The 14,367-nt window shown below is 48.4% G+C and overlaps 1 protein-coding gene across 2 annotated transcripts; it reads left to right on the top strand.

The window, feature by feature from the left end:
- The first annotated feature begins 1,158 nt into the window (after positions 1-1,158).
- Positions 1,159-13,838, top strand: TSR1 (TSR1 ribosome maturation factor). Of its 2 annotated transcripts, XM_075904443.2 has the most exons (15): positions 1,159-1,310; positions 1,390-1,493; positions 1,581-1,794; positions 1,898-2,032; positions 2,632-3,062; positions 3,751-3,910; positions 5,165-5,319; positions 5,905-6,107; positions 6,562-6,724; positions 7,808-7,918; positions 8,403-8,535; positions 10,064-10,180; positions 10,438-10,578; positions 10,924-10,998; positions 11,159-13,838. In XM_075904443.2, exons 1-15 carry the CDS (start codon positions 1,211-1,213, stop codon positions 11,335-11,337), a joined length of 2,421 nt encoding a protein of 806 aa, XP_075760558.2. In that variant the 5' UTR covers positions 1,159-1,210; the 3' UTR covers positions 11,338-13,838. The 2 variants fall into 2 exon arrangements, with proteins under 2 accessions (XP_075760558.2, XP_075760559.2); XM_075904444.2 differs by lacking the exon at positions 1,390-1,493 and having other exon boundaries at positions 1,195-1,310.
- Positions 13,839-14,367: the final 529 nt, after the last annotated feature.

The following is a 14,367-nucleotide window of genomic DNA, read 5'->3' as shown; positions in this document are numbered from 1 at the left end:
TCCTTGCCCAGAGCCCTTCACATATCAAACAAACTCCTGCACCCCCACATCCACAAGCCTGTGACTTGCTCAGCACCTTCCACCTGAGCCCAACACTCCCCAGCCTTGAGCCCCCTTCCTGAGCCTGCATCCCCTTCTGCATCCAAATTCCCTCCCAGAGCTTGCACCTCTCACCCCTTCCCACACCCAAATCCCTCATTCCCACCCCAGAGCCTACACATCCTGTCTCAACCAAGTAAAATAGTGATAGAAATGTAGCCATGTTAGTCTGGTGTAGCTGAAACAAAATACAGGACTATGTAGCACTTTAAAAACTAACAAGATGGTTTATTAGGTGCTGAGCTTTCGTGGGCCAGACCCACTTCCTCAGATCAAATAGTGGAAGAAAATAGTCACAGCCATATATACCAAAGGATACAATTTTAAAAAATGAACACACATGAAAAGGACAAATCACATTTCAGAACAGGAGGAGGATGCTGGGGGGGGGGGGGGGAGGAAGGAAGGAAGGTAAGTGTCTGTGAATTGATGATATTAGAGGTGGGGAGAGTGGGATGTTTGTGAGTTAATGGTATTAGAGGTGATAATTGGGGAAGCTATCTTGGTAATGGGTAAGATATCTATTTTCTGTGACCTGAGATATCTTACCCATTACCAAGATAGCAAGTGATGGAGAGGAGGGGAACAGAGAGGGTGGGGTCTTGGGGAAGGAATGTGATTTTAATGGATGGGTGGTTTTCTTGGGTTTTTTTGCTGACCAGACCTAGGGGTTCCTTGCCATTCTGAAAAGGTTCCATGGGAAACCCTGCGGTGGAGCAGGGACCAGCAGGCCTGGGTCCTAGAGCGAGCACAACGCGCCGCCTGCAGCAGAGACCGAGGGAGGGGGTGGGCTGCTGGGGTCTCTGGGGGGAGGGGCACCGTAAACCCTAAGGAGGCCCGGGAACAGGCTCCTCCCTGGTCCAAGCGGGAGCAGCAGCCGCTCAGGCCCCTGCGCTGCGGCACGCGCCCCCTAGGGGGCTGCGGCACCAGCAGGTAGGCGCTGGCCCCGCCCTCCACTCCCTGTGCGCGAGCCGCGACCCTGAATGGCGCCGCAGGTGGGGCGGGGGCGTGGCCTCCCTCCTCCGCTCCGCAGCCAGGACGGAAGTGGGAAGTGCCACTTCCGGGTAACGCACGCGGGCTGCCCTGGAAGCGGAAGTCTTAGGCAGGCAAGATGGCGGCAGGGGCCGCGCACCGGGCTGGGGCCCTGAAGCAGCAGAACAAGCCGCACAAGGGGCGGAAGCAGCGCGGAGGGGCCCAGCGTCGGGCGGCAGGTGAGGTCCTGGCTGCGCCCCGTGACGCGCTGCGGCCGGCCCCAGGGGCCGCACTAACCGCCGCGCTTCCTCCCCGCAGGCCGCGTCCCCGCCAAGACCCTGAGCCGCCGTCGCCGGCGGGACCTGAGCAAGTCGGACCGGCGGCACCAGGCCCTGCAGCTCCGCAGGCAGAGCAAGGAGGCGGTGAGCGGGCGCGCCCTGTGCGGGGCGGGGCGGGGCGGGGCGAGGGGGGGGGGTGGAAGCTTCCTCACGCGCTGCGTCTGTTTCCAGGTGCTGACGGAAAAGCGAAACCTGGGCGGCAGAGACGGGCCGCCGCACCTGGTGGTGGTGCTCCCGTTGCACGCGGGGCTGCTGACCCACAGGATCTTGCGGGCGCTTCAGAGCGACGGGGCTGCTGTTGTGCACAGAGATGAGAGAGCAGAGGGGTTTGTGCTGCTCTCTCCCCAGTTTAAGCAGCGCTGGCGCTTTGTGACTGCACACATGGGTAAGGAAGCCCTGAAGGGATAGGAAGGTTTCTGCTAGTTCCTCCTGTTTCACTTTGTTCTGCTGAATCTCTTCAGTGTCTCATTCTGATACTGTGTTTTTAGGGAATCTCCATGCTGTGTTAGACCTGGCAAAGGTAGCTGATACCCTGCTGTTTGTACTGGATCCACTTGATGGCTGGGACAGCACTGGAGATTACTACCTTTCTTGCCTCTTTGCTCAGGGACTTCCCAGCTATGGTAGGTGACTTAAAAAGCAGAGGGTACCCCAATGGTTTGGCTGGGGTGTCAAAAGTGATTTCAGAGTTCTGGGATGGAAACTGGTGCAGTAATCCGTTCCTCGTAAAGTAGGTAGATTGCCCCCTGGATATTGCTATTTAGAGCCTTTCAGTGCAGATCATTTGATTTGATGTCATCACTCCCCTGCACCCTCTGAGTGTACCTGTTGGGTTAATGCTGGTGATCTAAAGACATGAGATGCAGCTCTGATCCAGGCTGTCGCTTATGTATGAACACTTATTAGTGTTTTGACAGTTTAGATGCACAATATAATAAGCATAAATGAATCCTTATCTGTACATCCAGTATGTCTATATTATGGATCCCTGCCCCAGTGAGTGCTTTCTCAACATAGATTGTCCTTCTTCAAGTTTGTAAGGTGAATTAATGTCCATTTTTTCCCCCTAAATGGGTGAAGCTACTCTTTTAACTTCTAATGTGACTGTATCACAGGCTTAACCACTTCTGGTTCTGAAAATCAGTCTATTTCTTGGCTGTAACCAACTGATGATTTTTGAGTTTTGACTCTTAACTGTGCGGTTCTTTTTGCTGTCTGCAAGCCCTTGCTGTCCTGGGCGTTCCTGATCTACCACAGAAGAAACAGGCAGATGCTAAGAAGAAATTGGGCAAAGCCATTGAGAAGCGCTTCCCAGATGCCAAACTCTTCCCCCTGAACACTGAGCAAGAGTCTTTGTTGTTGTTGAGGCATCTTGCTGCCCAGAAGCAGCGGCACCTTGCTTTCCGTGACAGACGGGCCTACCTGCTTGCCCACAATGCCGAATTTGTGCCCAGTCGTGATAGTGACTTGGTGGGGAACCTGAAGGTATCTGGCTATGTTCGGGGATGGACTCTCAATGTAAACAGCCTGGTGCATATCGTGGGACATGGAGACTTCCAGATGAGTCAGGTTGATGCCCCTCCAGACCCTTTCACTCTAAACCCCAGAGTAGCTAAAGGCCAGCAGAAGAAGGGCCAGGACATGGAAATACAGGTAAACTTGTGTTCTGGACTCTGAGTGGTCCACTGAACATTATCTGTTGCCTGCTAATTGTTTTAGATGGGGCAGGATCTTAAATCAATGCTATCTTCAATTTATTGCTGGATTAAGATTCACTTATTCTGTAGATGAGCTAATAAATCTTTCTGAAGGCAAAACATTCAGCAAGTAGTGGTCTGTTACAAGTGTGTAGCTCATTGGGACAATCTGATCACAATTGCATTTCCATGTTAACTCTTCTGTCCAATCAGTGTAGTTTTTGTGTTCAAATGTGTCTTTATTTTTATTTTTTTAGATACTTTATCTTGTTTTCAGAAACGTGATTACTCTGCAGTTTTTTACATGTGCCAGGTTATCTTATGTTGTTAAATGTTATCAGAACAGTCTTGCTAAAAATCCACGGTAGGCTTCTGTCAGGTTTCAATATGCCCTCACTCCCAGCAGTCAGCATCTGTGCTCATGCAGTTAGGATGGTCTAAGGCAGTCCGCAAAGCTTTGCCCTCTTTGGACAGAACACAGTTTTTTTAATGGGCATAGTGTGTGCTGTGTATCTGGACTTTTCTTGCTCGTGGTGGGATTCTCTTGGGTAAGGAGTGGTTGTGAAGGGGCTAGTCCTCTGCTACAAACTGCGATGTGCAGTGTGAATGGGGGGAGGGTCTCACTTGATGACTTTGTCTGATAGGATGATTCTGTAAACGGTGTCGTCAAGATGGAAGAAGTCATTAAGGTCCTGCTGAAGGTGGATCCTAGAAAACAGGAGTCATTGCAATCAGAGGTGATTCCCGACCCCATGGAAGGGGAACAGACCTGGCCCACTGAGGAGGAGCTGAAAGATGCAGAAGGTCAGGACTGGCAATATTTCTCTAGCCTTTCCTTAGATTGGTTGGTGAAGTTTTTCCTTTTTAGCAGCTGTAGCTGAGAAGCTTAAGGCTGGGAATGGTATCTGGCTTTGAACTCCTATTTTCAGCCCCTTCCTCTGACTGTTGGGCTGCATAGCTTCTGCCGTTTGACTCTGAATTTTGGCTGGCCAGATTGTTGAGGAGTAGGTCTTGGGATCCCAAGCATCTGTCTGCTGATGGCCATGTTGAGCTGGATTATTCCTAATTGCTGTGTGTCTCTAACAAGGTTGACTCGCCTTCATGGCAGTTCCTGCTGGTCACACTGGGAATTAGCTCAGTTTGTTGGCATGTGATGCCTTCTGGTCAGTGTCTTGCCCATCATAACTTGCACCCTTGTGGCCCCATGTTGCTCCCTGAACTGCTGCGTCCTCTTTCAGGACATTGCCTTTCAGACACTCTGTTCTTGCCACCTCCTTGGGGTGGGTGTCAATAGTCCTTAGCCATGGTGGCAAGTGTGAGTCTATCTGCAGCCCCAAAGTCTAGCCCCTTGCCATTGAGAAGCGCTGCAGTGCATAGGTTGTGCTGCAGTGTGGCAAAGTGTGGTGCAAGGAGGGGACCCAGGCCTGCCTTGTCCTGTCGTCCTTCATTCCCCTTAATTGCTTACAGTGTTCCCTGAGCCACTTCCCTGTGATCCTTGCACTGTCTCGGCCTTTGTATCAAGGCCGTCAGCCTCGGAGATATTTGACAGGAGCTTCTCTCCGGCTCTCCTGAGTCTGCCCAGCACTGCTCCACCTAGGAAGCCAGTCCTGCACCTCCCTTGTCAAGACCCAATGGCTCTCTGTTCTGCTGAGCAGCTCCTTACAACAGGGCAGCCCCAGCAAACTGCCCTTTGGCTCTGTATGAGTCTCTTTCTGATTGACTGGGTTTGTGCAGGCTCCCTCCAGCCTCCTTTTAACCTGCAGGAGTGGGACCACTGCCCTACCATAGTGAGAGAAAGAGCCATGCTCTCCCATCCTGATGTTAGTGATGCTGACTGGTGAACATGAACAGTTCATGAACAGTCTCTGGATTCTGGTTACTGATTTCTGCATGGGCAAGGTGCATTGCTGTAAATTCCTGTGTGCGCTCAACGGAACTTGCTCTTTTGCATGCTGTCACAATTGTGAAGGGGAAATAGAGGGAGCAGCATAGCATCATGTCTGGCATTATTCTAGATAAAGAGTTGAGGAAGTACTAACTGATATGAGGATCTGGCAGGGTCCTTAAAGAAAAGGAGAAAGGTGTTGAAGGTCCCCAAGGGAACATCCAATTACCAGGCTGCATGGATTGTGGATGATGGAGAGGATGGCAGTGAGGAGGAAGAGGAGGATGATAAGATGGAGGACGAAGATTTGATGGAAGAAGCTTCCCAGGTAATGAGAAGCTGGCATTAAATTGTGTCCAAGTACTAGTATGCTTGTCACCCTGGAAACTGTCTGTCTGTCCTTCCTACACCCAGACAGGCACAACATATAGCCCAGCTACTGTCCATGTTCTAAATGGGTAAAGTCCAATGCAGCCATGTGCTCCTTTGTATTACTTTCTCTGTCATAGTCAGATGCCCTTTTATCTAAACTCCAGCGGTGGCTGTGGTCTGCATTGTACAGTTTGCATGCAACCCTTGGAGAGTGTGTGTACATACATCTGCCTATGGACTCTAAAGCATGGGTTCCCAAACTGGGGGCATGCCCCCTTGGGGGGGGGGGAGGAATTCCGGGGGGCGGCGGCGAGGTGACCCTTCTTTCTACACACACCCCCTGTCCCCCCCGGCCGGTCAATCCCTCCCCCTCCCAAGTTTTGCTGCTATTTTTGTTTTTTGTCCCCAGTTAGTTCCTTTTTTTTCTCAACGAGTTTTGCTGCTATTTTTTTTGGGGGGGGGGGGGTCTCAAATCAAAAAGGGGGCATGATGCCGAGAAGTTTGGAAACCACTGCTCTTAAGTGTATGTTGTTTGTGTCAGGTTGTGGAAAGCAGTGAGGAGGAAGAGCTTGCAGAGGAGGAGTGTGAGACCATGACTATAGCAGAGTCTGCACGGGATGACCTATATGATGAGAAGGTAGATGAGGATGAGGAGCAGATGTTGGAGAAGTACAGGCAGGAGAGACTGGATCAAATGTTCCCAGATGAGGTGGATACCCCCCGCAACTTGCCTGCCAGAGTTAGGTAAGAAACCTCATGCCAGGATGGAAGGAGCGAGTGTGCTGGTGCCTCTCCTTGGAGTTGTCTTGGCTTCGAGATGGGCCGTGTGGAAATGGGACTGACATGCTCTAGTTTGCTTAGTGAAATTGGGGCTTTCCTGTAGTGAGAACCCATGTGGGTGGGCACATCAAACTAAGCCCTTCACCTTGTCTGTCTAGTCCAGTGAGCTGGCGCAGCTACAATCCTACTTTTGTGTGTGTCATTGGGGGCTGATGGCATCAGTATGTTCCTGAATCTTTGTGCTCAGATCTCCTATGGGCAGGATGAATTCCCCCCCCCCCCCTTGTTCTTCGTGAGCCCCTGAGTGGTGTAAGTTCCTGTAAAGATATAATGCAGATGTTCTTGCAGGGGCCAAGATATTTGCTTGCTGCCTGTTATAGGCTTTGCTGAGTAAAGTATCTGACACTCTGTCCTCCAGATTCCAGAAGTACAGAGGACTCAAGAGCTTCCGGACTTCTCCTTGGGATCCTAAAGAGAATCTCCCCAGGGATTATGCCAGGATCTTCCAGTTCCAGGACTTCTCCCGAACCAGGAAGCACGTCTTCCGGCAGCTAGAGAAAGAGGAAACTGAAGGGGCTATGGTACCTACGTTTCCTTGGCTAACTTATTCACCAGGTTCCCCTTATGTTGTCCAGCTCTCCTCCTCTGCTGTGTTTCCTTGCTTGTGGCAAGTGTGGTTTGGTAGTAAAATTGCACTGCAGGTGGCTGGCTAGCCCTGTCCCTGTGTTGTAGATAAAGTCCATGTCATGCTGGTGTCCTGTCTTCTCTACTCCACTGTTACCCGCACAAAATTCTGTCATTCATGTACTCTCGGGGCTCGGGCATAACTGTTTCAATACAGGCATCCATCCTCATCCTTCTGCAGGCTTGAGAACTCTGTGGGTTAATAGAGTCTCTTACCAGTGAGAGAGCTTTCCACGGTAATATCCCACTTAATCTCCATTTATTAACTTTTAAAAATGAGTAGCTTTATGGCACCTGAGACGGACAAAGCATGGTATTATTGGTGCAGGGTTGAGGACTGGCAGCTCTGGTCTTGGAGCTGTGTCCTGGAGCTATTTCCCAAAGAAATTCCTTTTGGGCCCTAGTTCATATAGTGAAACTTAAGTTCTACTTAGCTGTACTGTAACCAGTTATTTTACTAAAATGTTACTAACCAATCGTAATGTACTGTTACAGAATTACCTAACCAATCAGACCCATTACTGTAATTGATTTTCATCTAGCACAATTAATTATATAGCAACAATTAAGAATCCAGCCGAGATCATACAAACAATAGGAAAGTGAGGACCATAATCATAGAATGAAGATTCCATAACCCCAGTTATTTGGAAGCAGTTTCTTGCCAGACAGAAAGCTGTTAAACTAAGTTTTCTTTATGTATCTTGAGATCTGTCTCTTATCTGGTGATTGTGGGTGCCATTGCAATGAAATCGCCTTAGCAGCCTGGTATGACAGTTTTTTTTAAATGCAATTTAGATGGAATGTATGTGTGTGATTCCAAACTTTACAGCTAATGGCTGCTGTTCTTCAAGCTGGCTGCAGAGGGAAGGCTTCAGGCCTTCCAATAGGCTACAGAAAAAGGCTGTATCTTTACACCACAGGCTGCGAGCTCAAGCAATTCCCCATGTGCATGCTCTCCTGTCCTCCTGTCTCGATAGGTGGGCTGGTATGTTACGCTTCACATCTGCAGTGTTCCTATCTCAGTGATGGAGAGTTTCAGGCAGGGGATGCCTATGGTCCTGTTCTCACTGCTTCCCCATGAGCAGAAGGTAAGTATGTATGATTTTATACGACAGGGCTGTAATCTGTGGTCACCCACAAGAACTGGGAAGCCACTGTGCCTCTTATGCACAACTTTCCTCTCTGGCTTGGCCTTCTCCTGGCCTTCCTGGGGCCTTTTTTTGGAGGTCAGGGTCTGAGTACACAAGGAATCTAGTTCAACCCAACCTGCAAAAAAGGCCCCAGGTTGGGCTCAAAGCCATTTCTGCAGGTCCTAGGGGTCAGACTAGAACAGCATGGAAATGGTGTTAGCTGAGACATCTGAAGTTTGCTGATGAACCCTGTATGGCTCGGGGGGTGTTTTCGGCCGGGTAGGGCACCTCTGGCCTAAAAGGAAGATCTGGAGGCCCTTTGGCTGAAGCACCTGGGATGTGAGATGCTGAGACCCTCGCTGCAGACACCTGGCTTGTGGGGCTGTTCTTCTGGCCTCAGCCCTGCTGTTGGCGCTGAGCTTGAGCCTTTCTCCCTTGGCAGATGTCTGTGCTGAACTTTGTGGTGAGGCGGCACCTGGGCAACAGCGATACCGTGAAAGCCAAGGAGGAGTTGATCTTCCATTGTGGATTCAGGCGCTTCCGCGCCTCCCCCCTCTACTCCCAGCATAGCTCAGGTGGGTGTAGGACCCAGTGGCAGGCAAACTGCATACATGGAGTGCAGCCCTTCACTCCCTTCTCTTGCAGATTTCCTGCTGGCTGGGGTCTCTGGTGGGAACCGTGTGATGTCTGAACCTGGCTGAAGGGACTCTGGGGCTTGTGTCTTGGCTTCAAGGGGAAGGGTATGAGTCCATTCGTTGGAGAGGGGTGGATTGACCTGGGTAGCAAGTGGTTTCCTGGCGCTTAGTAAGGCTCGTCCTTGCTCTGGATGGGGCGAGGCTCTATCACCTGAATTGAAGAGCTCTTGTCCAAGGGGTTGGCTCTCAACAGACTATTGTGACATGAAGGGAGAGGGCTAGATGTGACACCCCTCCCCAATCCCATGCTGCTGAGGTTGCTCTCTAGGCTGAGGAGGCAGGGAGAGACCTGAAGAATGTTCCCTGAGCAATGTGTTGACAACCCATTGGGTATAACAAGTGGGGTTCTGCGGGGGTCTGTTTTGCGACCGGTTCTGTTCAATATCTTCATCAATAATTTAGATATTGGCATAGAGAGTATGCTTATTAAGTCTGCAGATGATACCAAGCTAGGAGGGGTTGCAACTGCTTTGGACGATAGGGTCATAATTCAAAATTATCTGGACAAACTGGAGAAATGGTCTGAGGTAAATACGATGAAGTTTAGTGAGGACAAATGCAAATTACTCCACTTAGGAAGGAACAATCAGTTTCACACATACAGAATGGGAAGTGACTGTCTAGGAAGGAGTACGGCAGAAAGGGATCTAGGGGTCATAGTGGACCACAAGCTAAATATGAACCAGCAGTGTGATGCTGTTGCAAAAAAAGCAAACATTATTCTGGGATGCATTAACAGAAGTGTTGTGAGCAAGACACGAGAAGTCATTCTTCCGCTCTACTATGTGCTGATTAGGCCTCAATTGGAGTATTGTTCCGGTTCTGGGCACCGCATTTCAAGAAAGATGTGGAGAAACTGGAGAGGGTCCAGAGAAGAGCAACAAGAATGACTGAAGGTCTAGAAAACATGAGCAATGAAGGAACACTGAAAGAACTGGGTTTGTTTAGTTCGGAAAAAAGACAGGACATGATAGCAGTTTTCAGGTGTTACGAGGACAAGAGAGAAAAATTGTTCTCTTTGGCGTCTGATGATAGGACAAGGAACAATGGGCTTAAATTGCAGCGAGGGAGGTTTAGGTTGGACATTAGGAAAATCTTCCTAACTGTCAGGGTAGTTAAACACTGGATTAAATTGCCTAGGGATGTTGTAGAATATCACTAGAGATATTTAAGAGCAGGTTGGACAGACATCTATCAGAGATGGTCTAGATTATTCTTGGTCCTGCCATGAGGACAGGGGACTGGACTTGATGCCTTCAAGAGGTCCATTCTAGTTCTAGTATTTTGTGATTCTAACCCTAATTAGTGTGCCTTATTGCTGCCCTGCTGCTTATGCGTGTCAGTTCTGGAGCTGTCCTGTGGGCCCCTGGCTGGTAACTGCGTTTACTTGGAGCTTTTTCTTTTCTAGCTGATAAGCACAAGTTGGAGCATTTCCTGCGGCCTGATGCAGCCCTTGTGGCGACTGTTTACGCACCCATCGCTTTCCCCCCTGCCTCAGTGCTGCTGTTTAAACAGAGGAGTAATGGTAAGGTGACAGAATGAGTAATGAAAGCTAAATCTAGCAACAGAGGTTCCCAGCTTTGACTGATTGGGTCCCATTCTCCAATCTTGCCATGTATCTCTCATGTATTAATCATCTTTCAGGGGCTCAGATGGGGTTAAATTGCCCATTTCCATTCCCTCATGTTCTGGTTATGACCTTATCCTCATTCTTGCTGTGTGACTGCCCTGCTCTAGCTGCACACTGAGCAGTGGCATTCATGTCCACACTGTGCTCCACAGGAATGCATGACCTCATTGCCACAGGATCTCTGCTCTCCGTGGATCCAGACAGAATCATCATCAAGCGGCTAGTGCTCAGTGGTCACCCTTTTAAAATCTTCAGCAAGACTGCTGTAGTGCGGTACATGTTCTTTAACAGAGGTATGTGTGCATGCTGGGCCCTGTGGTCCCATAGGACTCTGTCATGATTTCCAATAACTGGAGCTGTGGAGAGCTGGGCTCAGTGTGACATGATGCAGATCTCTGCCTGGTTTGCTAGCTGTCAGGCTGCTTGAGCTACTAGCAAGAGCAGTTGCAAATATAGCACCAGCTGCACACTGGCCAAAAAGCTATAGTGCATTCACCTAGAGGCACAGCCTGAAGAAACACAAGCGCTGCACGAATAGGTGTGCCCAGGGCAAGCTTCCTGAGCTATGTGGCAGGCTGCTGGGGAGCTGAAGGCCGCTGTGGCCAACTTCTCATGCACTTCTTGTCTTTGATCTGCAGAGGATGTGCTGTGGTTTAAGCCAGTGGAGCTGAGGACCAAGTGGGGCCGCAGAGGACACATCACAGAGCCACTAGGTAAGCTGGGCTTGACATGCCGCACAGCATTGCTTTCTTTTCGTGGTGTTGGGCCACACTCACGGTCCCTGCATCCCTACTCAGATGCTGCTCTTCCCTAGGCCAGGAGAGAGGAGCAGGTGAAATGTAGCTAACAGATTCTATTGCTTTCTTTGCCTAGGGACTCATGGTCACATGAAGTGCCATTTTGATGGGCAGCTGAAATCCCAGGACACAGTGCTGCTGAATCTGTACAAACGGGTCTTCCCTAAATGGACCTATGACCCACATGTGCCGGAGCCGGTACCGTGGGCAAGAAATGAACAGCAGCTCTTCATGCAGGAGCTGGAGATGGAATAGCCCTCTGGGCCTAGCATGGTTGCTGTAGTTCACACTGCCTATACCCCATGTGGGTGCTTGGCTTTTCCAAACCTCAGGAGAAGTAGGGAGAATTATCCTGGATTTGTGGGTACTGTGCCTTTCCTGAGTGTGTCCAGTTTCACTGGCTGCTGCATCATCACAGCTGCCTATGTCCTAGCCTCCACTGTGTCAGTTTATTTCAGTGGTAAATATTTCTTCACACCAATTAAAGTCCGAGTGCCCAGCTTTCTTGGGGTGGTGGAAGGGAGAAGCTGGACTGAGTCATTGTGCAGTATCTGCTGAGCCTGCAGGCTTTGTTCAACTTCTCCCTCTTGCCAGGCTTGAAACTCTGCTGGGGATTTTGTGTTTTGCCCCCTCCCTTGCCATTTGTGTGTAAGCTGAGAACATTAAAACATAGGCTGCCATGCGGGGTCAGAGCAATGGTCCATCTCACCCAGCATCTTGTCTCTGCCAGTGGCCAGTGCTAGAGTTTCTAGGGGAGAGGACAGAGCCTGGCAGTTGGAATGAGCCACCCTTCATCCCCTGTTGGCAGTCAGAAGTTTAGGGTTGCTTCAGGCATGGGATTGCAGTCCTGACTGTCTTGCCTAACCATCACTGATGGACTGACCCTTTATCTTGTTCTTCATTGAGCCTGCTTATATAGATAGGTGGCCATCACAACATCCCATGGCAATGAGTTCCACAGTTTAATTAGGCACTGTGAGAAAGTACTTCCCCTAGTTTGTTCTACACTTGAAACCTGTTAGTTACATTGGTACAGGTGATGATTTTATAGACCACCATCTCTTCTAAGCTGTTCAGCTCTAATCTTACACTCTTCTTGTATGGAAGTTGTTCCATAGCCTTAATCATTTGTTTTCTTTCTCCAAACCTTTTCCATTATATCCTTTTTTGAGATGGGGATCAGAACTAGACACAATTCAGTGTGGGCACAATAGGGTTTATGTAGTGGTATTATCATATTTTCTCTTACTTTTTATCCATTTCCTCATTGTTGAGCATTGAGATGAGGTTTTCATAGAACTATCTATTGTGACTCCAAAATCCTTCAGAAGTGTTAATGCTAATGCAGAACCCACCATAGGTATATAGCTGGGATTATTTTTGCTGAAGTGCATTAATGCGCATTTGTCAGTGCTGAATTTCATCTGTCAGTTCTGAGAGTCCCTGTGACCCTTAACTATAAAGTAATTTTGTATCCTCTGCACTGTGCCAGTTCAGTATTCACTCACTGCTTTTTTCAGATCATTATTGGCTATACTGAACAGCACAAGTCCCTGCACAGATCCTTTGGGACCTCACTGTTTCTCCATTATGGAAACTTTTCCTACCTCTTGTTTCTTATTTTGAATCAGTTACTGAACCATGAGAGGGCCTTCCCTCTTATCAGAACTACTTGGTTTCCCTGTTTCTGTAACTTTCACTCGGATTCATCTGATGAAATGGGTTTTACCCGTGAAATCATGCTCTAATGCAGGGGTTCCCAACCTTCCTTTTTCTGTCCCCGTACCTTCCTGGCTTTTAGTAAACCTTCCCATACCCCCTATTCAATATGAAAGGAAATAAATTCTGGACTCTAGAATCCACAACTTTTTTCACTAACACTATTACTTTTGGAATATTTCAATTAGAATAATCTAGTTATTTACCAAATATTCCCCGTACCCCCTTGACAAGCTTCTCGAACCGCCTGGGGGAACGCGTACCCCAGGTTGGGAACCCATGCCCTAATGAATCTGTTAATTTTTGCGGTACCACAGAATTTCTGGTTGGTTTTGCAGATGCAGGCTAACAGGGCTGTCCCTCTGAGATTTGTCACCAATAAATTGTGTTTGTCTAACTTAGTCTTGTCACTTGATACAAAATTGCTCAAGATAGTAAAATCCACAGCAGACTGTAAAGAGCTTCACAGAGATCTCACCAAGCTGGGTGACTGGGCAGCAGAATGGCAGATGAAATTCACTAAGTGCAAATGATGGGTTCTAAATTAGCGGATACCACTTAAGGGCTTGTGGAGTCACTATAGATCAGTGGTGGGCAACCTGTGGGTTCTAGGTGTGGCCTGTAAGACATTTTGCGTACTGTTGCCCAGGCACAGGATTGCCATATTCACTGGTTTCCATCCATACAGTTTTTCCTACCAGTGTTACTAACATGACATGCATGTGAAGTGCTGACAGTACGATGACTGTAAACGCTGTGCATTCCATTTGCATCCAATCACAGTGCTGCTATGGTTGAATCGGCATATCCTGCGGATTCTAGGTATGCAAGCACAGTTACCAAAACTTACCCGATCCAGGGGGACCATCTTGATTATGAAAATATTACAATGAAGGGCCACTTGTGCACCCTGCTGAATATCCTAGAATGCCCATTACTGTTGTAGATAGTTCTTTGAAAACATCCACTCAATGTACAGTTTAAAAAAAAAACCATCTGAGAAATACACATCAAGATAAAATATTGTATTGCTATTATACGTATTTCCTTATTGGACAAACTTCCTAACTGTCAGGGGAGTAAATAAGCACTGGAATAAAGTGTCTAGGTAGGCTGTTGAATCTCTCACTGAAGATATTTAAGAGCAGGTTAGACAAACATCTGTCAGGGATGATCTAGATCAGTGTTTCTCAACTGGTGGTCTGAGTACCCTTGGGGATACTTGAGAAGTCTGGGGGATATGTCAACACAACTGAAATTTGGAGGAAACTGTATTTTTGTTTTATTTTACAGTGGTTTTTTTACTTCTCTACTTTTTACACCCAAAAATTTTATCGCCCACCCAGCTATGTCAAGTTGTTTAAACAAATGTGTTGCAATGGTAGAAAAATTGTGTGTTTGAAAACTGTAGGTCCTGGGGATACTTTTTTTAAAGGGGGGTACTTTATAAAAAAAATTGAGAAACACTGATCTAGATAGTGCTTGGTCCTGCCATGAGGGCAGAGGACTGGGCTTGATGACCTCTCAAGGTCCTTTTCAGTTCTAGTATTCTATGAAGGAAAAGTT

The sequence above is a fragment of the Pelodiscus sinensis genome, chromosome 21 (genome assembly GCF_052426305.1).
Source record: "Pelodiscus sinensis isolate ZL-2025 chromosome 21, ASM5242630v1, whole genome shotgun sequence".
NCBI lineage: Eukaryota > Metazoa > Chordata > Testudines > Trionychidae > Pelodiscus > Pelodiscus sinensis.
This window is presented reverse-complemented; position numbering and strand designations above follow the sequence as displayed.

What these genes read in the sequence shown, in the direction of transcription:
- TSR1 (XM_075904443.2), top strand. Translation starts at nt 1,211, where the DNA reads ATGGCGGCAGGGGCCGCGCACCGGGCTGGGGCCCTGAAGCAGCAGAAC. An exon ending in TCAGGGACTTCCCAGCTATG is followed by an intron (nt 2,033 to 2,631) that starts GTAGGTGACTTA and finishes GCTGTCTGCAAG; the next exon opens with CCCTTGCTGTCCTGGGCGTT. An exon ending in ACACATCACAGAGCCACTAG is followed by an intron (nt 10,999 to 11,158) that starts GTAAGCTGGGCT and finishes TTCTTTGCCTAG; the next exon opens with GGACTCATGGTCACATGAAG.